Genomic DNA, 27,962 nt, shown 5'->3' on the forward strand with positions numbered 1-27,962 from the left:
CACAACAGGGGGCGCGTCAGAGGCGGCCGGGAGCCTCCCCACTCCTGACCCACATACGGGGCTCTGGGGGCAGCGCCGAGGCAGGCAGGGAAGCCCCGGGGTCCTTCCCTGATCAGAAGGCTGTTAGCCCTTGGGGAGGAAGCACTGGAGATCCCTCCCCAAGGTGATCCCAATGCTTTGGAACCCCCAAATGGCTCACTCATCGTGGATCACTTTAAAGCTCTCTTCGTTTCTAACATGGGAAAAAATAGTCCTGTTTCTTGCTTTTCTCTTACAGTTTCTAGAGGCTCTTTTCCCACGCCCACCCCACGTGGGGAACCCAGCTCATCCGGACCTCCATGCTCGTAGCTTTCTCCACAGGAGGCTGAGAAGCCACCAAACACAGAGGGATCTGAACGGCTGGGGATACTTAAGGCGGATCACTGGGCCCCGCGTCGTATGCTTTGAAATGCTTGTATTTAAGTCAACTCTGTCCCCTCTCCTGGCAGTTTTCAGCTGAAGATGGTGAGTGTAACGGCAGAACTGAAATGTACAGGGATGAGTGGATGGTGGGGCAGCTGGAGATATGTGTTACTTTAGGAAAACAATTATTTTTCTCAGACTTAGGGACAGTGGGCCATCTAGATTGGCAAATGTTTTAAATTGGGGGCATCTTAACTCAGCCATTTGTTATACTACCAGATGTTTGTCTGGCCATTGTTTCCCAAATGAAAACATCTGTTTCATTTGCGGCAATGAAAGAAACAGTTGTTTTTCTGCACTTGCGGCAGCCTCAATGTCTTTGCCCACGATTCCCTTTGCTATCCTTATGGTGTGCTTCTCTTGACAGACAACTTGAACCATATTTAAAAGGCTGCTTAGGAAAAGAGCTGGCAAGTCCATTTGTACAGTTAGATGTAAGTGTTTTCAGGCATGTTGGAAAGTCATACACAATTAGGATGTGCATGTTCAAATGCGGTAGGAAACTTCGGTATGTCTTCATGCCACTATTATCAGTGTAGACAGACAGTCACGCACTGCTTAACCACGGGGATGCATTCTGAGAAATGTGGCATTAGGCCATTTCATCCTTGTGTGAACATCATAGAGCGCACTTACACAAACCTAGATGGTGTAGCCTGCTATACACCTAGGCTATATGGGATGCCTATGGCTTCTAGGTTGCAAACCTGTATACAGTGACTACTGAATACTGCAGGCAACTGTACCACCATGGTAAGTACTCGTGTATCTAAACATAGAAGAGTTACAGTAAAAATACGGTGTTGGCAGAGCCCGGTGGCTCATGCCTATCATCTTAGCACTTTGGTAGGCAGAGGCAGGAGGATTGCTTGAGCCCAGGAGTTCAAGACCAGCCTGTGCTACACAGGGAGACTCCATCTCTACGAAAAATAAAAAATTAGCTAGGTGTGGTAGCATGTGCCTGTGGTCCCAGATACTTGGGAGCCTGAGGTGGGAGGATCGCTTGAGCCCAGGAGGTCAAGGCTGCACTCCAGCCTGGGTGACAGAGTGAGACCCCATCTCAATTTAAAAAAATATATGATATTATAATCTTGTGTGATCACCACCTTATACAAGGTCTATCATTGATCAAAATGTTGCACGCACATGACTATATTTGTAACTTATGAAAAAGGAATTGCTTTTATATTAGGTATGAAACAACAACAGGTACTGGTACTGTAGACAGCCTGTGTGTGTGTTAACCATGGCTGCCTCTTCTTTTTGTTTTCATTGAAATGATAGGAAATTGCTCAAGGGGTGGCTGGGAATTAATCGCTCTAAGAAAGTCTGCACTGTCTTCTTATGATCGGAGTCACCCCATTTCTCCATGTCTAATTATTCTTACTGTAAGCTGGAAATTCTGGTATTTTGCTGTGCATTCCTTTCTGATCTCTGACTAGTGGGGATTAGATGTGCCACTTTCTGAAGCAGCAGCTTTGACTTTGTAATTTTCTATTATATTTTGTTTTATTTCCTGTAATGGTTACAGGCCTCTTGATCTATTATGCTCAGGAAAATTCCATAAACCTTCCTGGTTGTAGGTGGACCCTTACCAGAGGACATTTATTTTATTTTAATCTTTTAAATTTTAATCTTTTCCTATGAAACACTATTAATTATTATTATTATTTTTTGAGATGGAGTTTCGCTCTTGTTGCCCAGGCTGGAGTGCAATGGTGTGATCTTGGCTCACCACAACCTCCGCCTCCCGGCTTCAAGCGATTCTCCTGCCTCAGCCTCCCGAGTAGCTGGGATTACAGGTGCATGCCCCACCACGCCAGGCTAATTTTGTATTTTTAGTAGAGACGGCGTTTCTCCATGTTGGTCAGGCTGGTCTCCTGACCTCAGGTGATCTGCCCACCTCGGCCTCCCAAAGTGCTGGGATTCCGGGCATGAGCCACCTTGCTAGGCCGAAACACTGTTAATTTTTAAAGAAGTTGAACTTTGTGGCATTGTTTGTGGGTTGCTAATTTGTAAAATGGGTTCCGGGCCCTCTTTATTATATTTTTGGCTTCAGGTTCATGCTTTCTTGGGGTTCTTTTTAGAAAGCCACCACTCGAAAGTGAGCTTCTGCATTTCTCTGTTTTCATTAGCATTTGCTGAAAACATATTTAGGCCTGTTTAACAGGCCTCTGGTTTGTTGAACACAAATGCAGAGGAAGTGTTGCTTTTTTCCCCTAAAAGAGTCAAAAAATTACAAACTGTCTTGGTACAGTTTTCACAAAGGTGGTTTCATTCGATATGGGTAGATAAGACACAAGCTACTTAACACCTTTCCGTAGGTTTTTTTGTTTCTTACCGGTATATCATCCCACTGCTGACTCTTCACAAGTTCATAAGAAGGTTCTGTTAAATCAAATTTGGGAACAGGGAATCCAGGAATAGCATTGTGCAGATGGAAACCAAATGTCACCAGCCAGCTGTTAACATCTAGGAGAAGAATGTTCAAAATGAAAGGTGTTGGAGTTTTGTCCTTTCATACATTTAAATTCTTACTGTAAAAAGAAAATCCCATTTCACAATTAATCTGAAAAATAGCACATGTTTGCTTTCGTCCTACAAACCTAAACTTCCTCTGTTTTTAGACATGAAGACGGGAAACTTCACAGCAGAACTATGGCAAATGCTACGAAAATTGCCGAGTAATAGATGCTCAGACAGACTGGGTAAGCCGTCATTCCTGCTAAGCTGCAACCTGTGCTAGTAACAGTGATAGCAAGGGTAAGAACAATGCACAGCAGCAGGAGAGAGATATAACTTGCAGAAAACAAACGAAATTTGTTTTGTAGTTAATAAAGGCTGGTCTCAAATAGAAGTGTGTTGTTAGCTCTCCAAAGTGATTGCCCAAGGATATACGGACTTCCACAACCCATTTTCTATCATTAAAACCCCTAAATTGAGAGTATTAAAATCAACAGTTGATTCTTAATCAAAGATGAATGCTGAAAGCTGGCAAAACTGGCCAAGGGCACAGAAGTCCTGATTACCATCAGCTATGACTTCAAAGGCTCACTGTGCACAGGTGGAGACAAACTTTTTGGGGAAAGAACCTGGAAACCTTTAAGATGGTATTTTAAAATATTGCCATGTGACTCCAAAAGCCATTAAGCTCAGAATAAGGCTTTTATTCTATTCTGGAGGTTATAATGTTACAGAACTACTCAGCAGGCTTGCAGCTTTATGAGTGCGGTTGGGTGTAGATTATTTTATATATTAAGCACATTGCTGGAAAATTTGAAATTGCATTTCACCTAATATATTTTATGCTGTTCCATCTCTCTTTTGATGTTTTTCGGAAAATGCTGCTATGGCATTCCCTGCAGTCCACGTTGCTAGGAGAGGATGAATTCAGGAGCTGGGGGCTTTCCAGCCTTTCTCAGCCCGTCAACACCCCTTAAATAACCAGTGGTAAACTGCTTGTCAGAATGATGGAGAGCCACTTGATTCCTATTTCCTTCTCTAGGGCACAGACTCTCACCTCATTGCCAGGCTGGCAGGTCCTTCGTCCAGGCATCATATGGCTGTAAAACCACTGGTATTGTTTCTATTTGAAATGGGGTGGTAGTAGTGGTGGTGGGGAGAAATAAATCCTAAGTGGTTCACATAGGATGCAAAGTGATACAATTAGTGTGTATATGAGAGTGTATCTGAGTTTGGGGGGTGGGAGGGCCTTATTTTTGGGAGAAAATTCTCCCAAATGTTAAGAGTATTGGGGCAAAATTCTGTTACTCTGAAAAATGTCTGCATAACAGTGAAAATCAGAGGGCCGTGAGTATTGAAAAGTACTGCTAAAATAATGGGATTTGAATGCAGATGTGTACTGAAAAACCCTGAATGAGAATAAGGGTGCTGCTGAATCAGGGGGCAGAAAGAAGGGACTTTCAGCTGGTTCACATGGAAGAGATATAAAATGCTTTAGGCAGTCTGGAAAGGTAGGAAGCAGATGTGAAATGAACGGGGCAACCTGTTGAGCCTGTTTTGAGAACTGAAAGAACAGACATCTCAGTACACCTCAAATATTGAGCTAGAAAAGAGGCAGCCTAAAGGAGCATCTAACACAAGCCAAAACAAAACAGAAATACCTTAAACCAAGCCCAAAAATAGACAACAGGAAAGAACCTTCCTCCTGGAAATACAAATGTGGTAGAGGGGTTAATAATGGTGCTGTATATCAGGAATGGAAGGTAGGAGCAGCAGGATTCAGAATTCTTGGAGTAGAGGTTGAGTGAAGAAGGGAACTAGAGTAGAGCTTGCAAGGACCTTGTCTGTTTCACATGCTGGTTGTTCCATGGTGGCAATAGTGGGATCTGATGTTCTACATCTTGTATAACTAAAAAAGTAACATGCACTAAACTTGGAAAGATCTTAAATCTGTACCCTGAAAGTTATCCCACATTCGTGGAAAAATTAGTATGCCTATTAGTATTGTCACCATGCAAGAACTGCACTGGCAATGAAGACAGTGATGTAAGAGACAGAAGTGAGACCAGACACAGGATCCACTGTCTAAGCAACTGATGGGAGAAATGGCTTCGTGACTGTCCTGAGGCGATGGTGGTGAAGCAGGAATTAAACACCTCCCAGGGATGAAATGGTGTCACCCTGTGTTATGTTTCACCTTAATCATCTCTATGAGAACTTCACACATGTATTTAAAAAACCCAAAATGACACATTCGTAAGGTAGTTACTATTTATTGCGGAATTTCATGTATTATATTTGTGCCCTAAGTTAGGCACTATTATCCCAGTTTTATAGTTAAGGAAATGGAAACTCAAAAAACATGTGGCTTACAGAGCTACACAGCTTGTGGGAGAGGAGCTGAGATTGGAACTCCAATTTTGGGACTCTGTGTTCATCATGTTTTTTGCTTCCCTATGTTCCCCTTCTTTAAATGACTGGAGTTCATGTCATTTCAAAAACTAGTGGCCTTGCGCACTGGCAGGCAGAATAGGAAGTAACTATGTCTCATTTTCCCTTTGTGATTTCTCTATGGTTCCATAGAGAAATAAACACATTAAAAGGTTAGCCATGTGACTTTGCTTGAGCAAAGTATGAAGTTTTTTAAAAAACCATTTCCAGTTATTTTGTGTATTAATCTAATGATGGTAGTCCTCCAGCACTTGGAAAAGAATCAAAATGCTTACCTGTGATGTAATCTTTCACATCATGGATTTTGCTTGCAGGGTTGTTATTCCTAAACATGTACAAGTTAAAGGGAGCTGGGTCCTTCCCAATTCTTTTCCAGATTTCTATGTCAGGTGTTGTCCACCGTCCTGCCAAAATGTCATAATCTCTTTCTCCAAAGTGGATTAATTTGGTGAGTGGGTCATACAGGCCACCATGAAATCCAATTACCAGTTGAAAGTCAATATTGGAGTCAAAATAGATTTCACCATATGCAGTGTACTGAATCTGTTTCAGCATAAGCCCATTGCTACTGAACACAGCCAGTGGTGTCCCTGTGTTATCCGATGCAATGTAGAATTCATCCCCACTGCTGATTTCCATGGCAAAAAGATGTCCTTGGAGATCGTAATACAGGGATGTAATTTCTGAACTTGAATGGTTGTAGACATGAGTAATCCTAGTGGGATAAGTTAGGTCAGCATAAAAAAACTGCAGGTGCTGTCCTAGACTGGTTTTGCTAGAAACACGCCTTCCCAGGCCGTCATAACGGTAGATCACTGTCCAGCCACTGCCTTTACTGTAAACTCGAGTCAGAAGCCCCTTGGAGCTATATTCAAAGATTTCCGTGCCTCTTTGACGTAGGAAACCATCTTCATCCAACCGATACTGAACATCACCCAGGCGAGTGATTCTGTCTCGCAGGTCATAGCGAAGGGGTGTCAGACGTGCACTGTTACTTGGGTTCAATAAATGGAGGTTTCCATTCAGATCATAGTTGTACCGCCACATTATCTTTTCATTGAGGTAAACTGTTTGGAGCTGTCCATCAACATCATATTCATAAGCATATTTGGTGGTGTTGGCAAAGGGCCCTATTTTAATTTCTCTCTTGGTTACCCGACCCATGTTATCATATTGAATTGTAATCCAGTACATGAGCGACCTGAATATCTCATATTGAATTTCCTTGATACGGCCATGAGCATCAAAGTGCTTCGTGTAGGTCATTACAGCTGTGGAAATGATCTGGTTAATATCATAATATATAACTCCAAATTTTCCAAACTGCTCAACTTTGCCAGAAATGTCATCAAACTGATAGAGATCAATAGGCAGTGGAGTTTCATTGATCACACCCTGCATGCTGGTCACTCGAAAGCTGTTGTCATAGCTATAGTCAAATCTTGCATTTACCATCCCATCTTCACTAAAGCGGAAAATCTGCCTGTCAATCAGGGGACCAATTTGCCTGTATCGAATGGTGCAAATAAAACCATCACTCTGGAGGTTTACTGTCTTTAGGACTCCTGCTGTTTCATCATAGGTAAAACTGACTCTTGTGCTATCATATAAAATTTCTGAGAGTCTGGTCTGCCTTCTGTATTTGAATAAGACCCTCCGACTTGTACCCAAGAAAGCCGTTTGCAGAAGCAGCCCCTCCTCGTTGTAGTCCGTGATGACGGAGGCATTGCTTTCCGGGGGGTTGTATATGTTGCGGTAGTAGCCAATGGATCGGATGGTCTGCATGGTGTGGCGAGCCACACTGGGCATGGTGATGGCAGACAGGCGGTCCCACATATCGTATTCGAAGATGTACTGCCGCTGGCTATGAAGCAGAAGAACCATGGACTGTAAAGAGAGAACATTCTGTTACCCAGTGTTTGTGAACAGGAGATGCAAAAGCAGGTTTAGTGACCACAAATGCACAGAAACATTCCACTAGAGAAAATGATCTTCATTTTAATTGAGTTATCCTTGACCTTGTGTGTTGTTAATGTTTCTCTGCCTAATTTGCTTGGATGCTTAATTGTGAGGGGTTCTGCAATTAGCGGCTCAAGATTCACAACGTGCTGCCTGTCACGACGGATGGTACCATTCTTTTCCCAGACATTCATAGCCAACCAGCAGATTGTCAGTGGATCTGGATTAGTCATAATACAGGCATGATCAAAGCTGCTTTACACACAATATTTTGAGGAGAAAATAGCATATGGGGAATGCAGTTCCATCCATAATTAGCAATTATTTAGTAAGGTGGCTTCCCCCCCTCATTTGACTGAAGAACCACTCAAATCATGTTTGATTTCTAGTGTACTTGGCGGAAGGGCAAAGCATGCACAATATTATTTTATAAAGACATAAAATTAGCCAAAAATGGAAAAAGTGTACATGGAGCATCAACACCAAAAAATATCGTGAAATTAATCACATGGTGAATGAGAGCTATAAATGCCCTTAGTAGAAATATTCTATATACACATACAGCTAAATTGTTACAAGGCCTCTGTACTAACAATAAATCTCCATTTCTTTCTGTGGATACCAAATCCGATTTGTATCTCAGGAACAGTAAGAATGGTTTCTAGACTTCATACTGCTTTGGAGCTAAATTATGAAATGAGTAAATATATTAAAATGAACTCTGCCTATTTCATGAGCCACTGCAGAAAGACAAATGACAGTCATTTATTAGGCCAACAAACGTGAGAGAAGGTCATCCCAGGCTGGTTAAGTCAAGCTCAGCAGTAACACAGGGCTGTGGGTGGCTCTTGCCTCTGAGGAAGCTTCCTCTAACCCCTGTTGGGCCAAATGGAACAACATTGGCACAGGGAGGATGTGTAGCTTGGGAGTCCTGCGAGGTCTTCTCCTTTGCCTGACTTCAGCTTCTGTAGAATCTCCTCTTTGGGCAGACCTAGGGGCAATTTTTGCATGCAGGTTGTGTAGTAAATGTCCTGAGAATTGTTCCTAATAGTTTGCATTCTTCCAAGGAAAGCTTGGACTATTGCTGAATTCACAGGAATTAATACCTACTTTTGGAATCATCTAAAGTCATATTTCATGGTAGTTTGTAAAATATTACTTGTTTTGCTATGAGTAAGTTTTGGCTTAGTGCACCTATCCCAGTAAGAACATCGAAATAGTCTGGGTGGATTTTAGGGATTTGGGAGAGACGATGAGAAAGATCTGTCTGTTGTCTTTTCTGATCCTCCTGGATGCATGCAGGTGATCTTGGTCACTGCCTCTGTCATTCTGTGACAGTGGCTCTTCTCAATGATATGCTCCTGGGCTCCCTCTAAACATTTCCCAGTCCCATTATGATCACTACTATACATTTTTAGGGTTGCGCTTGTATGTTTCTGTTACTCTGTAATGCACTTAATTTAAATTGGGGAAACTCCAGAATGAAGCTGTGATCCTCTCCCACTTAGAAACGTTGCCTTAGGGGCTTGTCATCTAACAGGTGCGATTCATTGTCTCAAGGGTGAGTCTCTTCTAAGGAGAGCAGAAAGGTGGGTTTGCAAGAGACAGACTGGCCATGAGGGTCCTAGCTGGAAGCATCCCACAGGTGGGGGGCTGCTGTAAGAGAGGTAGCATCCTATAGTGAGCTGTGGAACTGAAACTGGTTCTCAGGAAGAGTGGCCTGTGCAGTCACCAGCTGGAATCAGGTGGGGTGGCTCAGGGTTCAGGGGGTTAGGTTTAGACTGAGTCATTCCCCATGGCACCTCCAGTGAAGAAAACGATTGTGTGAGGGGAGCACAGTGACAACATGGATGTGATGTGATTTATCTGGGTGACAAGAGTTCTTCTGTGCAACGTTTGAGTCAGGAGGGCTGGAGCAGTAACTGCTGAGTAGAGCGTGTGGCACATGCTGCTGGGTGACTGGTGGTGCCGTGCCCTGGGGTCTGAGAGCTACCAGAACTCAACACAGAATCATTTTCTAGGGCGAACGTTTGTCTCAAAGGCAAATGAAACATTCCATGAATATGCTCTTTGGTGGATTATATTTCTTAAGAAAGGAATTACAGTGAGATTGTTCTTGGCTTTTTCTTCCCTTTCTTTTACTTTCATTTCCTCTGACCCAGTCAATACCCCAAGCCACACAGCATATATTTAGCATTTTGCACGTGTGTAACTCTAAGTCTCCATTTTTGATACTGTGAAAAGTTCTGGAGAGTGGGAAACAGCCTAATCTAGGATGTTTACCTTTTATATGTAGAAGAAAGGAAAGATGCCACAGAGTACACAAAAGTGTGGCTTTCTAAGAAAATCGCCTCTTTTGGTTAATAATGTATAACTAGGATCTACATGCTTTTTATGATTATGTTGAAGTTCTGCCAGGGACACCACACAGCTGACAGCTTTAACTGTGCTAATGTAAGGCTCCCTCTTAAATGAAAGAGCTAGCACGAAAATCATTTACAAGCGACTTACATGCTCAAGGTCTAATTTGTGAATGTTGGCAGTGTGTAAGCTTGGCAGGTGGACAATGTTAATGCTTGTTTGTTTACATCATAAATCACTTAAAAGGGTCTCAGACAGTAGAACTTAACTAAGGAGAAACTACTTTGCTAATGCAGAAATTCATCATTGCGGTGCCAATGTGACTTCTGTATTGATACTTCGAATAATAAAAGGAACTCAGTCATGTGCCACTGTTTCTTTCCCCCTTAGTGCTCTAGATGATTGCTGAAAAATGTGAATTATCCTTTCCCTATTGTTGAGCTTACTTTGTAGGCATACCTTTTCTAAATATGTGTAACTCCATGTTTTACCATCAGCAAAGACCCGAGATACAATCCTTCCCTGTCCGTCATAATCTACTTTCTCACTAGTGGTGCCTCGCTGGATGCTGGCGATTTGACCTGTGGATGAATAGGTGACATTGACGGCCATCAGCTTGCTGCTTGGCAGCCAGAGAGTCGGGTGCCCAGACATGTCGTAGGCGATCCTCAGTAGAAATTTACGGTGGTCGTCATAGATCTTTTCTGTCTTTGTTGTTCGATCAAAGTCAACTGAAAGGAGGTTTCTGCCATTAACCTGTTACAACACCAACAAGATGATAAAATAAATCATGTTATTCCAACACCGGAGTCCCCAGTATTGTTTAAACACCATTTATGGTGATTGATTCTCTTTGTCAGTAAATTAATTTAGCAACTTCTTGGGTACAAGTGCAAGGCAGTAGATTAACTGCTCTTTTAAAATGTTTTATTAAGCAGAAAGACAGCCTGGCATTTGTTCAAAACCATTTCAAATTAAATTTTGTAAACTAAAGCAACTGATGACACCTATTCATATGACTCAAAGCTCCTCCCCCAAAGACACTGGAAAATAATTGCTTAGTAAATTAATCATGGCTACATTAAATAAAACACAGTGGTTAATGTGACTCTAGCCCTTTGAAGAGCAGTTAAGTAGAAGTTGGAACCCACATTACTGTAAATTATTAATGAGTTTCAATAGCAGCAGGTTATAAACAAGATCATTGCTTTTGGCCCAGTGCTGCAACGTCACAATTTTTTGAGAAGGCCTCTTTCTTTGGAGAAGATCTGGTTAACTGGCAGGGACTTCAGAGTCCTTTACTAACACATACACATGATCTGAATATTGTACTTATTTGACAAATTCAGCACCATGTGTTGTCATAGAGTCTCTGTGGCTCGGTGCCACGTCCAGAACCTTGGACTAAATCTGGCTGTTACTGTCTGCCATCCGAGGCATACACAACCCAGCATTCGTTATTGCAATTAGAAATGTGGTCCCGATTAAATTCTGCTTTACAAATAGTCTCCAGTGTTTGCAGGCTGTGAACCTCTGAAGGGCACAGACCATGGCCTATTCATTCTCTGGTCTTCTACAGCACCTTTGTGGGAGGGGTGGCTTTTACATTCCAAAATGCTCATTAACTATTTGGACTGTTACAAATTAAATGGGAAAATCTTAATTTTATATAGCTGTATTCTAGCTAGAACCTTCAAAATGGACAGATCCAGCTGACCCATTTTACACACACACACAACCACTCACATGTTTGTATATAAATATATGTCTACATACATCATATATATTTGTAAAATTTGGAATAAAACTACCCTTTGCATTCTATCATTGACATTAAACATGTCCCATGCAAAAATACTCCTTAAGCTTAAACTTTTCCAATTGGCTGTTCAAGGGGAGTATTGTGAAGTCCATGGAATGGTAGCTCGATAAGCTAAAAAGAAATGATGTTGAGGGCAGGAAGCATCCAGATAGCTGATTTACAAAAAACAAGAAGGCAGAGCCCTGGAGAGAAATTGCCTTTTTTTTTTTTTTTGAGACGGACTCTCGCTCTGTTGTCCAGGCTGGAGTGCCGTGGTACGATCTCGGCTCACTGCAGCCTCCGCCTCTTGGATTCACACCATTCTCCTGCCTCAGCCTCCTGAGTAGCTGGGATTACAGGCGCCCGCCACTGCACCCATCTAATTTTTGTATTTTTAGTAGAGACAGGGTTTCACCATGTTGGCTAGGCTCATCTCGAACTCCTGACCTCAGGAGATCTGCCTGCCTTGGCCTCCCAAAGTGCTGGGATTATAGGCGTGAGCCACTGTGCCTGGCCTAGAAATTACATCTTAACTTTTCAGTTCTATCAGCTGATGTGGGCAGACACCCCACAACACTGTGTCACAGCAGATTGTCAGGGGCGGTGGCTGGGGAGGAACCCAGGACTTCAAAGCCTGATCGCTAGACCTGAAGCAGCCTGACCTCAGCTTTCAACCCCCCTGAATCTGTTTTGTCTATCTGTAAATAAAGAGGTGGCCTAGATCCCTTAGGCCCTGTCTTTCAGTGAGTTTTATTTGCCTCTGACCAGCCAGCTGGAGGCTTTCTGAGCTCCATAGTTGCTCCCCACCTGATGTGAATTTTGTGAAACTATGAGTTGAGCTTTGCAGAATGCTTTGTGTACCCTGGAAAGAAGCTACCAGCTAATGTTACAAATATATATTTTAAAGTCTGTAGAAAGGTTTGATATCAAATTGATAAATGGCAGAATCAAGTTGTTCAGCTTATATCTGCACTCCATTTTTGGATGCCTCAAGAAGAGGTTTTGCACAATTTAAATGGTTTTCTTAGGGCTCTTGAGTGCCTGTGATTGTGTTTTGAAAGGAAAAAATACCCTGAATGTTTAGAGTTGCCCTCTTTTTTCTTACTTAGATTATTCCGGGCTTTGGAGGAACTACGAAAGACTGACTGTAGCTTCCAGGGACAGGGCTGCCATGTTATTACTGCCCATGTGTTGCATTTTCCTTGGCATTCATTTTAATTTGTATTAATTCTTTACTGCTTCCTGGACCCTCCTTCGTCTCTGCAGTATTTCCTCTGGTTGGAGCATGGGAAATCTGGACCACAGAGTGGGTATGACGTGCTGCTGCTGGGAGACAGGCATGGAGCCCCATCTTTTCATGGCCCTTATGCTGCTCAGACTTCTGATTTTTTTTGTTTTGTTTTGATGGAGTCTCACTCTGTCACTCAGGCTGGAGTGCAGTGGCATGATCTTGGCTCACTGCAACCTCCTCCTCCAGGTTCAAGCAATTCTCCTGCCTCAGCCTCCTGAGTAGCTGGGATTACAATCATGTGCCACCGGGCCTTGCTAATTTTTGTATTTTTAGTAGAGACGGGGGGTCTCACCATGTTGGCCAGGCTGGTCTCGAACTCCTGACTTTAGGTAATCCGCCCACCTCAGCCTCCCAAAGTGCTGGGATTACAGGCGTGAGTCGCCATGCCCAGCCCTGGCTTCCGATTTGCACCTTTGGTTTGTGAGTGTGGCTAGGTGACACTGAAACACCCAGGTGCAGGTCAGATGATGCCATCACTGTGTGTGACTTCGACAAGCATCTGGAAGCAGTGAGACCCACCATCTGGACATAAGTTCTGATTTTTCTCTTATCCAGACAAACACTGGATGCAGTGCCTTTCCTGTATCCTCAAACCAAATGACTTAGAATGTGGCTGTGTTTTTTCCCAAATTCCCAACACAAGCCAAGGCTTTAACCATTCTTACTGTTTCCAGACACTGCTCTTTGTTATTCAGTATGGAAAATTTCAAAAGATACTAACAGATCTCATGTTTTTCACCCTCCTTCCCATGCCTGGACTTTCTCCTTTGGGTGTTGTGAACAGGGGCAGCTGTGTTCCAGGACATGGTTTTGCTTCACCACATCTTTATGACACCAGGGCAACTTTTCAAGTCTTTTTTTTTTTTTGTTACAGTCATAAAGTGCCAGCATTATTTCAGGCTCCAGTGGCTTTTTTTTTTTTTTTCTCCTGAGACAGGGTCTCACTGGGACACCTAGACTGGAGAGCCATAGTGTGATCTCGGCTCACTGCAGCCTCGACTGTCTGGGCTCAAGTGATCCTCCCACCTCAGCCCCGTGAGTAGCTGAGACTGGAGGCGTGCACCACCATACCCGGCTAATTTTTGCATTTTTAGTAGAGACGGGGTCTCCCCATGTTGCCCTGGCTGGTCTCAAACTCCTGGGCTTAGGCAATCCACCTGCCTCAGCCTCCCAGAGTGTTGGGACTACAGGTGTAAACCACTGTATCTGGTCTTCTGGTAGTCTTTTAATAAATATTTTTAATTATTATTAAAAATATCAGGTTAAGACTGGGAGGGGTGGCTCATGTCTGTAATTCCAAGATTTTGGGAGGCGGAGGCAGGCAGATCACTTAAGGTCAGCAGTTTGAGACCAGCCTGGGCAACATGGTGAAACCCTGTCTCTACAAAAATACAAACATTAGCCAGGTGTGGGGATGCGTGCCTGTAGTCCCAGCTACTTGGGAGCCTGGGGTGGGAGGATCACTTGAGCCTGTGAAGTTGAGGCTGCAGTGAGCCAAGATCACACTACTGGACTCCAGCCTGGGCATCCCAGCAAGACCCTGTCTCAAGAAAAAAAAATTTATTTATACACACACACACAGACACACAGACACACAGACGCACACACTTAAATAACAATCTAAAAGTGAAACTCTATCTCAGATCACTGCTACACCTCCAGCTATATAAAAATGAATTCATTTGTTGTGTATGAATAAGAGATCACCATGAATTCCCTTGTGATGTATACTTCTTTTAAGTAAGCATGGAAAAAAATCTCCATTTTCAAAGATCATGTTCAGCATGATTGTAATTAATCACAACATCACTTTGATGTTGGGAGTGGGCAGCTATAATCTTCCCTCTGGAATATGCTTGAAAAGAACATGACACAACACAATTTTCCCAGGGAGTGACGCCAGCAGAGGGGATTACACTGACTTATCCAAGATGTCATGCGGGGAAGTGAGGAAGGGCAGGCTCATTTCCCAGTACACTGGGTGACGATATCAAGACTCTCTTGTGTCCCCGTTAGAGCATCAACTTGCTACAGGTTGTTTTGTATGTCTGGTCCGTCAGCAGGTGCCAAGTGCATTGTGCAGTCCCACGCTAGGCTGTGCCGCTCAGATTAAAGTGAGAAATAGGCCACTACCAAATGTGACTGGCATAATGAGATTTAAATATGCTATCATATTTATGCATGCCTTTAAACACACGTTTGGCTTTCAAATTTTGAGATTTTCTTTTTTCAAATGATTCACTACAATTTTTTCTTCTCTAAGCTTCTGAATCTGGGCAGCTTTAGATGAATTTTATTATTAGAACACCATGACAATTTTTTTGTAATTGATTGAAGGCTGCTTCTACAATCCAGCAGTGATAAAACCTAGGAATATTTACCAAATATTATAAGGCACAGATAAGCAACTGCTATCTATGTGTCTGTTTTTTAAAAAAATGAGCTACAAACAAGTAACTATAGAATAGTTGTGTCTTTCTTCTGCTTCCTTATATCTCTATCACAGTTTCCTGTGCTTGTTATATTCTGCTGTGTCCAGCCTGTCCCTTAATGCACTGTTTCACAGAAATGCTTTTCACGTTGCTGGTTTCTTATACGATTTTTCCATTTCTACTCCCTGCCTTTTTTACTTTTTAAACATATATATATATATATACACACACACACATATATATATATATATACACACACACACACATATATATATATACACACACACACACATATATATATACACACACACATATATATATATATACACACACACACACACACATATATATATATATATATGGCCAGGCGTGGTGGCTCACGCCTGTAATCCCAGCACTTTGGGAGGCCGAGGCGGGCAGATTACTTGAAGTCCCGAGGTCAAGACCAGCCTGGCCAACATGGTAAAAACCCATCTCTACTAAAAATACAAAAATTAGCCGGGCATGGTGGAGTGTGACTGTAGTCCTAGCTACTTGGTGGGCTGAGGTATGAGAATCGCTTGAATCCAGAAGACGGAGGTTGCAGTAAGCCAAGATCATGCCACTGCACTCCAGGGGTGACAAACAGAGACTCCATCTCAAAAAAAAAAGAAACAGGAAAACACACACACACACACACACACACGCACACACCACACACATATAATATAGACAGAGAGAATGATATCTCTATTATTTCCATTTAACCTGTTATTTCTAGTGTTAGGTTTATAGCAGTCAAACATTTGCAAGGATGTGCTGTTCACATAGCCCCTCTTGGGAAGATCTAGATGCAATGGCAATATGAATTTTAGACAGAATTCATATTGTAAGGCTGGCTTTCCTCATTCTTTCATTTATTGGATAAATATTTGAGTGCCCACCATGTGACAGGCACATAGCTAAATTTAGGTCCACAACTTAAAAATGAACAGAATTTTCTGCTAGGAAATAATGCAACATTAAGAGAGGAGGCATCCTCTGTCTCAGGCAAGAGTGGAAGGGAAACGGGTGGCTCTTTGGGCTGATTCTCACTGTCTTGGTGGGCTCAGGTCTTTCTCTCCTCTTCCCTCTTTTCTATTTTGGCAGACTCCAGGCTCAGTCCTTAAACCAGATTTTCACATCATCACTTTCTCCCTAGAATTTCTCTCTTAGAATCCACAGAGGAATGAAATTAGCAGTCAGAGCTGGCACATCCAATCTTATCTTGAAAGTAAGAAACCCTCCCTTGTGATCTTGGCATTGTCTCTCTGAGAGCAATCAAACATATCAGCTGGAAATCTCCTTTCGGTGGGATGGCACAGGCCATTTTAAATAGTGTATTTTCTAAAACGTCTTGCTGAGGCATTGTGGCTCTGCCATTTAGAAAGAAAGCAACACCCATGTCTGTGTGCACTGGGCTCTTCCTTCCTCAAGTGAGGTATTTTCTTCATTTAGGATTAGGCAGAGAACCAGGGACTTCAGATTGGGTTTCCTCTCTTTCCCTCTCATCTTCATAAGTTCTTTTTATGTCTTGCAAAGCAGTATTACAAAGAAAAAAAGTGCACACTTACTTACAACTTGTCTCCAAGAACAGCAGGCAATATGTTATGTGGTCAGTTTCCGGACAAAGTATTTCCCACTCCTCCCTCTTTCCAGTGAAATTTTACTATCCAGCAAGCTCAACAGCCCTTTCCTGTCCATCTGGTGTGTGAGTAGAAGAGGCTATCTGGGTGTGGGTCAGGGAATATATAACCATGCCTTTTCTTTTCTTTTTTTTTTTTTGAGACAGAATCTTGCTCTGTCTCCCAGGCTGGAGTGCAGTGGCGCGATCTTGACTCACTGCAACCTCTGCCTCATGGGTTCAAGCGATCCTCCTGCCTCAGCCTCCTGAGAAGCTGAGATTACAGGCACCCGCCACCACGCCTGGCTGATTTTTGTATTTTTAGTAGAGACGGGGTTTCACCATGTTGCCCAGGCTGGTATTGAGCTCCTGACCTCAAGTGATCCGCCTACCTTGGCCTCCCAAAGTGCTGGGATTAAAGGCATGAGCCGTTGCGCCCAGCCTGTTTTCAAAGTACTTTCACATTATCTCATTTGATTCTTATAACAACTGTGTAAAACAGAGGTAGTATAGGGTAAATTTCATTTATCTGCAATATTGGGTGCTCTCTCTCTCTCTATATATGTCTTGTCTTGTTATGGTATTTAATGTATAATCTATATCATAATATAGATATCATGATACAGATAAGGAAACAGATTCAGAGATGTTCTGATTCTCCCATAAGGTTTACTATTAGCAAAAAGTAAAGCCTCATCTGGAACCCGTATTTTTTTGAACTCTAGTTAGGTGCTGTGTCTTTGGTATGCAGAGTGCGGGGCACAGCGGTCATCCATGTCTTTGTGTCTTTTGATGAAGTCCTGCATCTGAGAACAGGTGTGATGCTGTGTGCATGCGTGCACGTGACCCCTGCTTCAGGACAGCTGAGCAAGGGAGGCCTGTGAACTAGCCTTGCGTTTGCAGTGGCCCAAGGCCCAGGGCCCTGGGAAGCAGCAGTGAGTAGAGGCAGCAAATGGGGATGCAGGTGCAGCAGCGTCTGGGGCTCAGCAGAATGAAGAGCAGCAGCTGGAGTCCACTTTGGGAATGGACCATGGCCCTATGAAAGTGACCTGGAAGATATCTGGAGCTGGTTTTCATGGCCATTGCTTTACCTTCACTCCTGGTCTCCTTTTCTCTCTAGTGTCCTACCGCTTTTTCTTCTCAGCCCTCTCACGACCTGACCTCCCTCCAGCCTCCCCAGCTGCACCTGCCAGAACAGGCCCACGTGGGACTGGAACCATACTGAGTGTGGTGCTCATACTCAGTGTAGACACAGCGGGGTGAGCAGGAGACGCAGCCTGCCCTGAGGGACATCTGCACCAATCAGAGGGCTGCAGCTATCTCCTGCTCTCCGACATGTACGTACCCTGAGCTTGCGACCAAAGACGTTAACTTTTCCTTGGGCTTGCTCTTTTCGGAATCTCCATTCCACCAAGTTTTGGCCGTTCTCACCAGGCAGAGTCATGTTTCTTTTGGCGACAGTCGGATTAGCGGTGCCAGCCAGAACGTGTGGCTCTGTTTGGTAGTGTGAATCCAGGCCACTGGCGTAAATAATTCTAAGGGAGCCATCATAACCAATCTGGTAGCTGTTTCTTAACTGATCTAAAGAATGAGAAGCACAAAACATGAACTATTAGATATGGATTAAATATTTGGCCGGTTGTGCCCGTTTGATGGGATCTAAACTTCTGATTGAGAGAAGGGGAATGAGAAGAGTTGGATGAGTTGAAATAACTTTCACTTTCATTGTTCAGATTCCTCAACAGGAGTTGGGATAATGGCCATCTTTTCTTTCCTATCCTTTCTTCCCCCCTCACTATGAAAAATAACAGTCCATCCCAAGTCATACACTGGACCCAGTGCCTGTGGGGACAGGACTGGGGGTTTCTTGGTCACACCTGTGTTGGTGCTCAATGCAGTGTAGACATGTTTTCAAATAAAACAGATGATTGTGTAAAAAAAAAAAAAAGAAAAAAAACAACTTTGATCCCTGGCATTTCATGCTGTCAGAGGTTTGGCTAAATATTAAAGGCAAACTTTAGGGGAATTTGAAGTCCTTCTCCAGTTTAATAGACTTCTTTCTCTCATTTGCCTGATGAAATGAGAGCTCGGCCTCCATGGGATGTGCACTAAATAAATATTTTGTAAAGAGGCACATATGTGGTCTCTCAGGGGGGTGATGTATACACCTCCAAGGTCTTGGAAGACTTTCTTCCCCTGCACCCAATCCCTGCATCTTCTGTCAAAGATCCTTTGAAAGGATTAATATCTATACCTTGAATACCAAAAATAGAAAGCTATGTTCCCTCTGAAATTGACTTCAATAAAGGAAGACATTTTATATTTTATACAAAAAAGCTCATATTGTAGACTACTGCCTCAGTTTAAAATTTTTAAATAATATAGGACCATTTGGGGAAGAAATGAATTCTAGAAATAGCAGTTTTAGATGGTTACAGAGATTACTTCATGGAACACGTAAAAAAAATGAGTCAAAAAGTTGAATACAGATTTACTAAGTATTCTTAGAGTTGTGAACTCACAATTACAAATGTCATTGTAGACAGGATTTTTAAAATTTAGAAAGGAATATGGCAAGGAGGGTCCTTTATGGAGATATGGCATCCAGATGACTATAGATGGAATGAAAAAATGGACATTCCAGGCATTACATGAATGTGTAGTTGTAATTTGGTTTAAAATTTCCATGATATGCAGATTAAAATACTGCATCATATATGGATTCAAAAAGTGCTATGTCTCAAACTACTGTACTCAGATGGTGGTCAGAAGACCTGCTCTGGAAAACTCTTAGGGGATGCAAAAATCGTCTGAGGATGCACGTGAAGGGCTGGAATGAAGTTGTTTTAATACATGGGAATGGAAATAGACAGTATTCCAAGGTTGAGAGATTATTTTGTATGCGGTTTTAAAATATGTCTATATAAGTAAATAAATATTACCTATACACTGTAGATTATGTCACCAATATTTCTAGACGTTTATATTTTCATCTTCCCTTTTCTGGTTCATCTTGGAAACTGGGTGTTGGCACATCCTACCTGGGTGCTGGTGGCACTTTAAAATGATTCGTTTAAAATGATGCTTTCATGTTTACCTTGAACCATGGTGTAGAAAGAATCGATCGAGGACAGATTTGAAGTGATGCTGACATCTTCTTCTCGACTAGATGACTCGATGTCCACTGTGATGGCCTTGTCCATGTCCCCGTGCAGGTTTGTGACCACTCCAGTTGGAAACGTGACGTTTGTCAGACGACCTTCACTGTCATAGCTAAATACAAGGGGCATTAACTCGGTGTTAAATAGGAAACTGCAGTTTCTTCTGACTTATAAATACAATGTGTAGCAATATTAGTTGCACACATTTGGAGGAGTATTTGTCTTTGTGAGTGAGCTATGCAGAGTGAGGACTTCAAACATGCTTTGAAGTAATCAAAAACCTGTTTAACATAGAAAAACCTCACCAGTGAGAACACGAGTAAACAGACCAGCTCTCCATCTCAACACGTGATTCTTTGAAGTGTGACCCAAATCCTCCTGCACATCTAATTTGCTGTTTCAATGGGAACGTGTTTGCTGATATTAAATTCCTTAGTACTCCTTCGTATTTTCTACAGAGTAGATTTAATTCACTGTTACATCGGTTCTTAAAGATTTACTAACTCACTCCCTCGGTGGCAGCACAGTACGGTATGTTTACGTACATGTATGTATTTGCGTATGTAAAAAATCGTTTTAGTATCTTCAGACATCCTCAACAAATTAATAAAGTAAGAACCATTTAAAGACTTTCTTTCTCAGTGATTGACATACTTCATAATGGTAAATTAGAGCTTGAATGCTGGCAGTGGTGACGATAACCCATCTCGTCTACAGTGATACTGCAAGAATGGGGGATATCTTGCATGACGATTTACTGTGTTCACTGAAATGAGATGCAATCTTTCCTGACATTTAATGATTATTTGTTTTTTATTACACGCTTACTCTTTTTAGCAGACAAATACAAGAGGAACTTATCATTTGAGTGTTAAAATACGTCTTAAAAGCTGTTCTATGCTCATAAATATGCATCACAGAAGCAACATTTGAGTGAAGAATTGAATTTTTGTGACTTTTATATTTGTGGCAGCACCAGAGAAAATTTCAAAAATGACAGTGTCGTCTGAAGAAAGAAAAAAAAAAATGCAAAATTCTGGATGAGAAATTAGGGGTTTCCTTGGGACCACAATACACTAAAGGATTTCAGATTGATTCTAAGACTCCTTCACTCACTGAAGGTTCCCAGTGAGATGAGACCTGAATCAACATCCTACTTAAAATAAGCCCAGACACAGAACTAGCAGAGAAACAACACTGTTAGAGAAAGACAGGCTACCAGGGGAGTTTAAAGTGACAGGGGATCATAAGCATAGGTGAAAACGGCGCAACACAGGAGTGAGGAGTCAAAAAGGTACTTAGGTGATATTTTGGAATAAAAGGATAGAGAAGTGTTTTTTTTTTTCTTTCCCAATTTCACTTGTTTACGAAATAGGGAGTTTCTAGTGAAACATTCATTTTGAAAAATGTGATTGGTCATTAGGAGAAGATTCTAGGTGAAAAAGACAGAGAAGACTCCGCCAGGACAATGTTATAGTAGAAAGAGAGGAGGAAGGTGAGGGACGGAGGTCTGTTCAGTGCCAGGTGATGAACTGATCCTATTAATTCCGTGGGGACAGTATCGGTCAGATCATGGGTCTGACTGACGTGATCTGACAACCTGCCACGCTGCTCAGCCAGCGGCAGGAACGGGCACTCAGGAGGGAGAAGCCAGGGATGGAGACGCAGAGGAAGCAAATGCACCATTAAGTGCAATCATTGTTTAGACTCACAAAAGGCAGAGCTGAAGATGTCCTCCCCGCCAACCCAAAGGGCCCTAGCAAAGGAAGGCATAAATGAAAGAAATCCAACAGAGTTTATTGCTGTCATCAGTTTTTTGAAGAAATTACTGCTCTTGAAGCAACAAACATGCACTGGTTTATTTATAGAGCAAGCAGCCCAGAGTTACAGAATTATTGACAAAACCAGCCTAAAGTTCTGTCGTTACATTTGGTGTAAGTCTTGCAGCACATTACACATCTCATAGTACGATGTGAAGAACGTGCTACTGGGTTAAAAAAAAAAAAACCCTTTTGAATGCCTCTACACAGGAGAATTCTGTATTGCACTATTTTCCCCCATTTTGGAGATGGAAAATGAAAATATGAGGCGGTTAGCTGACTTGATCTGGCTCTCACTCTGTCTCTTGACTGGACCGTAACTGGAACTTTTGTGCAGCTGACCCCAGGCCCATTAGCCCTCCTGTAGATCACAGTGCCTGATTTAAAGCTGGGAACTCTGGCTGTATATAGATGGTACCGCCTGCAAGCAGCTTGCTGAGTCATTCTCCCCTGCCCTTTTGTGACCCTTTTGCTGGTTTGTATTTTCTAGCCTCATTCAATCTGAAGCAGAGACTTCACCTTCCTCCTGTAGAAAGCATTTCTGCAGCCTCTGACTTTGCTATTTCGTTGGCTTTGCCACACGTTCCGTTCCCTGCTGGGCAGGCATTCTGTATCACAGGACCCTGGGCACAGGGAGACACAGCCCAGGAAGCTGAGCGTTCAGACTCTCACCTATTAGCCTTTGGTTCTTTGGGAAATAAATATCCAAGTAACCTTTGCAGGTAGTACAGTTAGAATGACAGAGGGTTAAGCTGGGATCTTAGTGGCCCAGCTTAACAGGTTAGCCCTGGAAGTTCTGAATTTGTGCCTTCCAAGGAGTAGCTGAACCTAAGTGCAGGCACTAACAGGGCTGAAGTGTTTGCACAAGGAAGGCTGCTCCGGTGTCAGGGTCCTCAGAGCTCCTATCTAACCTGGCACCCAACAGTTTCAGAACAGCCTTTCTGTGCAAGCTAAAGTATGAGGATATTGTGAAAACAGAGAAGTCTGGGTGAGCAGAGGTCACATACATGACAATTTAACTATTAAAAATGAGGGTCCTGTGAGGCTACCGTTCACCAGAGTGAGCAGAAGGGGAGATGTGTTCATGCTGGTTTAGCTGGGGAAGAGCTGCACCCAGGTGGCGACCAAGCCAGGCCCTAGAATAGACGTGGGATCAGGCAGTCGGCGGGGGCCCGGGTGGGGCTAGGAGGGCTGCGGAGGAAGGTGTCAGGGGGTGGAGGGGCCCGGCTGAGGCACAGTAGCCAGCACAGAGTCATACTGGAAGGGAGTCTTGGGTGGATCTCCTCACTGGAGAACATGAGGTGCTGAAGAAGGTTTAAAGAAAGCGAGGTTTTCATGAGGAACCTAAGGTGGGGGTGAGAGTGGCTCCCTGACTTGCCAATTTTACAAACCACGAAAAAAAATCAGGGATCAACACAGGGTTTTTAAATTAAAAACTACTACCTGTTACGCCCATCGTTTCATAAACAAGGCCACTTAAACATATCAAAGAGAGGCGGGATCTACCTTCAGGGTGAGTTCTTTCAAAAGAACTTTTTCTTTATTATTATTTTTTTTTGTGAGACAAGTCTGACTCTGTCGCCCAGGGTGGAATGCAGTGGCACTCGGCTCACTGCAACCTCTGCCTCTCGGGTCCAAGCAATCCTCCTCCCTCAGCCTCCCAAGTAGCTGGGATTACAGGCCCCCGCCACCATGCCCAGGTAATTTTGTATTTTTAGTAGATATGGGATTTCACCATATTGGTCAGGCTAGTCTCAAACTCCTGACCTCAGGTGATCCACCTGCCTTGGCCTCCCAAAGTGTTGCGATTATAGGAGTGAGCCACCACACCCGGCCAAAAGGACTGTTCTTTATTTACGTATAAATATATTTATTTTTTTTGAGACAGTCTTGCGCTGTTGCCCAGGCTAGAGTGCAGTGGTGCGATCTTGGCTCACTGCAACCTCCGCCTCCAAGGTTTAAGTGATTCTCCCGCCTCAGCTTCCAGAGTAACTGGGATTACAGGTGCCCGCCACTGTGCTAAGTTTTTTTTTTTTTTTTTGTATTTTTAGTAGAGACCGGGTTTCACCATCTTGGCCAGGCTGGTCTCAAACTCCCTACCTCGTGATCTACCCGCCTCGGCCTCCCAAAGTGCTGGGATTACAGGCATGAGCCACCGCGCCCGGCCTAGGACTGTTCTTTAAAAGCAATGAATAAAGCTTTTCTGAAACATGCTCCACATCATTTTTTTTTCCTTTCAGTGTGGACGAGTAAAAACTTTTTCACAGATTAGCACCTATGTCAACAGAAATGAAAACAAGATGAAGGAAAGACATTAAAAAAGCGACCCGGGGACTCTGACTAAGGGAGTGAAAGAAAGTCAGTCTTCCAAGACGACTCGCAGGTACTCCCATAAGCATCAGGCTAACTCTTCTTTACCTCGACAAAGGAAAACCAGTGCACCAACGCATGGCCACCTAGCCTCTGGAACACTCTGACTCCAGGTCTTAAAAAGCCCTTTCCAACTACTAGATACGCCTCTGGGCAGATTCTCTGCTTATTTGCAACTGTGTGGCTCAATTGAATGTTGCTTGGCCTTAGTGGTGAACTAACCCTGCCCAGCTTGTAGATTTGAGAGGCAGTTTTCTTTTATTAGCTTTTTGCATGTACAACGCAATAGGCTCCAGGGAATGTGAATAGTACATCAACTTCATGCCCTCCATTGCATTCCTCTGGCCTTAGCCTCACGGTTTCAAATTCATAACACACAGCACATTCCCTCCTGCTCCTGCCTGGCCCCTCTTTACAAAGGACTCTCGCTGGAGAGGATAGACTTCCTCAGGCTCTCCGTGACCTGCCGCTCTTTCCCTGATGGGATGCCCTTAGCTGATGTTTATCTATTTGTTCGTCTTTAATTTGGATTGCATGTTTGCCTAGACTTGCTGTTTTACTTTTTGTGGTATATTTTTAAATCTCTTTTTAAAGTTTCCTAAGTAATGGGATTATCGACAAATGCCTCAGAGAATAGCAGCCTCAGTCATTCTCAGCTGAGAATGCTACATTCAACATGACATGAAATTTTCTCTCTCTCTGCCCCTTGCAGATGTGAAGCTCCTAACTTTTTCCTTTTCCTTGGTAATGTCTCTCAGATATTGATCTTTCTATTCCCAGAGCTGCCCTAGACTCTTAAAATGGGTCTATCTGCCTCTTCCCATATGCACTGATACCAAATCAATCTTTTGAAACACCATGATTATAATACCTTTCTACTTACACATCTTCAGGAGATGCTCAACGGAGAGTAAAATCAACTGATTTAGACTGTTACCAACCCAATACCAACAGCCTATTGATACTGCACATTTATTCACGTGGAAACCATTTGCAGTTCTCGAAAACTTTCTTTACAACTTGACAACGGGAGTATTTATCGTCTTCCCCATAAAATGGCTTCTTTAACCAAAGGTTATGTTTTTAAAATTATCTTCTGCTTTTGAGAAAATCTGTGTAAATGAGAGCACAGCTTTAGAGAAGTGCCTACGCCAGGGCAGAGAAGTCATCTAACTCTGGGGACGGGCTCTCCTGTGGAGTGACGTGCTCTTTGTCCCTTCTGTGGATTGTTGGTCCAGAATTCAGCCTGACCCTGAGTTGGCCTGACTCAAAGACGAGACCAGCCTGTGTCGTTACATATATACTGGCGGCAATGCCCTGCCCACACCTCTGTCATTTTCACCTAGGGAAGCCGGAATGAGAGTCAGTGAAATGTGACTGCTTTCTCTGGTCAAAACCAAGCCTGTTCTGGGCAGGCAAGACAGCAGCAGATGTTGGTTTGGGTTCATTCTGAAAGCCTCCAGATGGGATAAATGTTCAAGTTTCCTTATGAGTGGGCCTTCCTCGGGATCTTCCTCAGGGTCATCCCAGAACTAGCCTGCTTTCAGAGCTGGTTAGTGGGTTACGTGGGTTTGCTTTCAGACTTGGATCCCAGTAAGAACTCACATGAAGGACTTAATTAATCCATCTTTCTCCCACTCTCACTATAATGTATATGTGTGTGATGTGTGTATATAGTATACGTAGTGTACGTGTGTGTGTATAATACACACACCCCCCCACAAACACACACACACACTTTACACAGAGGGAGAATCTAATAGAGTTGCTTAGGTTCAAATTTCCTTCCACAGTTGAACAGCCAACAACAACAAAAACAAACAGTCCCTCCATCTTGTCACCAGTTACCACAGTGCTTTTCCCACAACGCTAATTTGTAACAGCCTCTTATCTGTTGTTGAGGTAAAGTGGAACACAATGACTAACCCTGTCATGACTAAACATGTAGGCATAAATCACTCCTTGATCCTCCTTCCTGAGGAGGGACGTGTGCACAAACAGTGAACGTGGAACGCCGGGCTGATGCGGAATCTTCATGGCAATAATGTGATTTGCAACAGCAACATCAAAAGATTTTACATTTAAGTCTTCTGAGAAGGAACCTGCGGTTTATGTATTTTAACCATTATCTCGTAGACAAATCATAATCTGTAGCAAGGTAGTAAGAAATCCTCAAAAATCAGGTTCTGGATAGAAAATGCTTCTATCACCAAGGGAAGTAGAGCAGTCGCCTGCGCCACATCATGGCACCACCTGATTCTCTGCTGCCTGCTACCTACCTGTCATCAAAAATGGCAGAAAAAATGCGAAAGAAGAAAAAGACAGTATTATTTTACGTGAGTCTGGTCTCGGTGCTAAGGGGATCCTGATGAGAAAGGGGTGAGAATTGTATGGGGTGGGGGTGGGTAACCCCAATGTGCATTTCTTTGTTGCTGCTGCATTTAATTAGGAGGTCTGGCGGATGGGGCAAACTCTGACCCGTGCTTTGCTCCATAAAACCAGAAAGGGTAGTAGTCTGCAGTCAAGCTGCTATTCTTTTTTTTTTTTTTCAAACACCCCAGCTAACATGAGTTCAGAGGCATGTAGACAAGGGCAGAGCCTCCCCCACTCCTCTCTGGTCCAGCCCTTTTGAACACTGAGCATAGTGATAGATGGTCACAGAAATGACATTTTCTTCAAGGATCAAATTCAAAAATAGTGACCCAATGCCTCTTTCCTTTCATAGTCATTACCACATCATGGAGAACTGACAAAGTGGTAATGCTCAGCGCTGAAATTCGCAGGCCTTGAGACAAAGGCATCCAAGTCAGGGCATTCCAGAATTAGTTCCCGTAGGGATTCGAAGGATTCTGGGTGAGCCATCATTAAGAGAAGAATCATGTTTAAGCCAGTCTTTTTTTTTTTCTTTTTTAAATTGTTTATTGAGTGAGGAAGGCTGACATGGGTAGGATATAGCCTATTTGTTTAGCAATCCGGTCTTGAAATGGAGACCTCCTAGACAGCTGATGGCAAGGAAAATTTTTGCTCCAAAGAATCTGTAAAGCAGAACTGTGCGTGCCCTCATCCTCCTGGATTTATTCCACGGGTCTGGAAGTGCTCAGAGGAAAAACCCCTCCTTCTCTTTTGTTCTCCTTGTATCCTGGTGCTTGTTCAGCCGTACATAGACCCACACCCTGGCAGTGAGCGAGGACAGGGAGGGCTGTGGGAAGCTTCTAGTTAAGTGGGAAAGATTTTTAAAAAGTAGGTACCCATTTGGAAAGAGAAAATTCTATTTCTTTACTATAAATTGCTATTTCTACCACCAACATTAACACATAAGATACTAGTGTGACCGAAATGCAATATGCATAACTGTTTTAGCAGAGGGAACGTGGTTAACTTTTGTCAAGTGTTGTTTCTTTTGGAATACACCTTGACAGGGGCCTATGAGAAGGTGGAAAGAAATGGTAGAATCACATATTTTCTTTTGAATAGGAAGCGATTTTTAATTACTAAGGAGTCTTTTATGTTACAGGTGAGGATAAGAAAATCCAGAGAGGTGCTCTGACTCTCCCAGTCATGAAGTTAGGAGTAAGCAACACAATCGGGACGGGAACCCAGGTTTCTAGTTTCATCTCATGAGTGTCAATGACCTGGAAAACGGAGGTGAGTAAGGAGGAAGGGGAAGGAAAAAAAGGTCTAAGATGAGACAATATGGAGACTAAGATGTTACCTACTCACAAGCTTTAAGAGAGAAAATGAACATTGTG

The 27,962-nt window shown here is 43.0% G+C and overlaps 1 protein-coding gene and 1 long non-coding RNA gene across 2 annotated transcripts in view; one reads left to right on the forward strand and one right to left on the reverse strand.

The window, feature by feature from the left end:
- LOC108516753 (uncharacterized) lies at nt 1-27,852 on the forward strand. Its single transcript, XR_001881925.1, has 3 exons — nt 1-504; nt 3,090-3,170; nt 27,728-27,852. It is a non-coding gene; the product is annotated as an uncharacterized LOC108516753 (long non-coding RNA).
- Nucleotides 1-27,962, reverse strand: part of TENM3 (teneurin transmembrane protein 3) — a 494,169-nt gene that overhangs the window by 3,499 nt on the left and 462,708 nt on the right. The window contains 5 exon segments of the mRNA XM_017854351.1: nt 2,804-2,934; nt 5,652-7,263; nt 10,156-10,452; nt 18,208-18,443; nt 19,960-20,135. Of these exon segments, the coding sequence (XP_017709840.1) occupies nt 2,804-2,934; nt 5,652-7,263; nt 10,156-10,452; nt 18,208-18,443; nt 19,960-20,135 (2,452 nt within the window).

This window comes from Rhinopithecus bieti, unplaced genomic scaffold (genome assembly GCF_001698545.2).
Source record: "Rhinopithecus bieti isolate Rb0 unplaced genomic scaffold, ASM169854v2 scaffold_38004, whole genome shotgun sequence".
Lineage (NCBI taxonomy): Eukaryota > Metazoa > Chordata > Mammalia > Primates > Cercopithecidae > Rhinopithecus > Rhinopithecus bieti.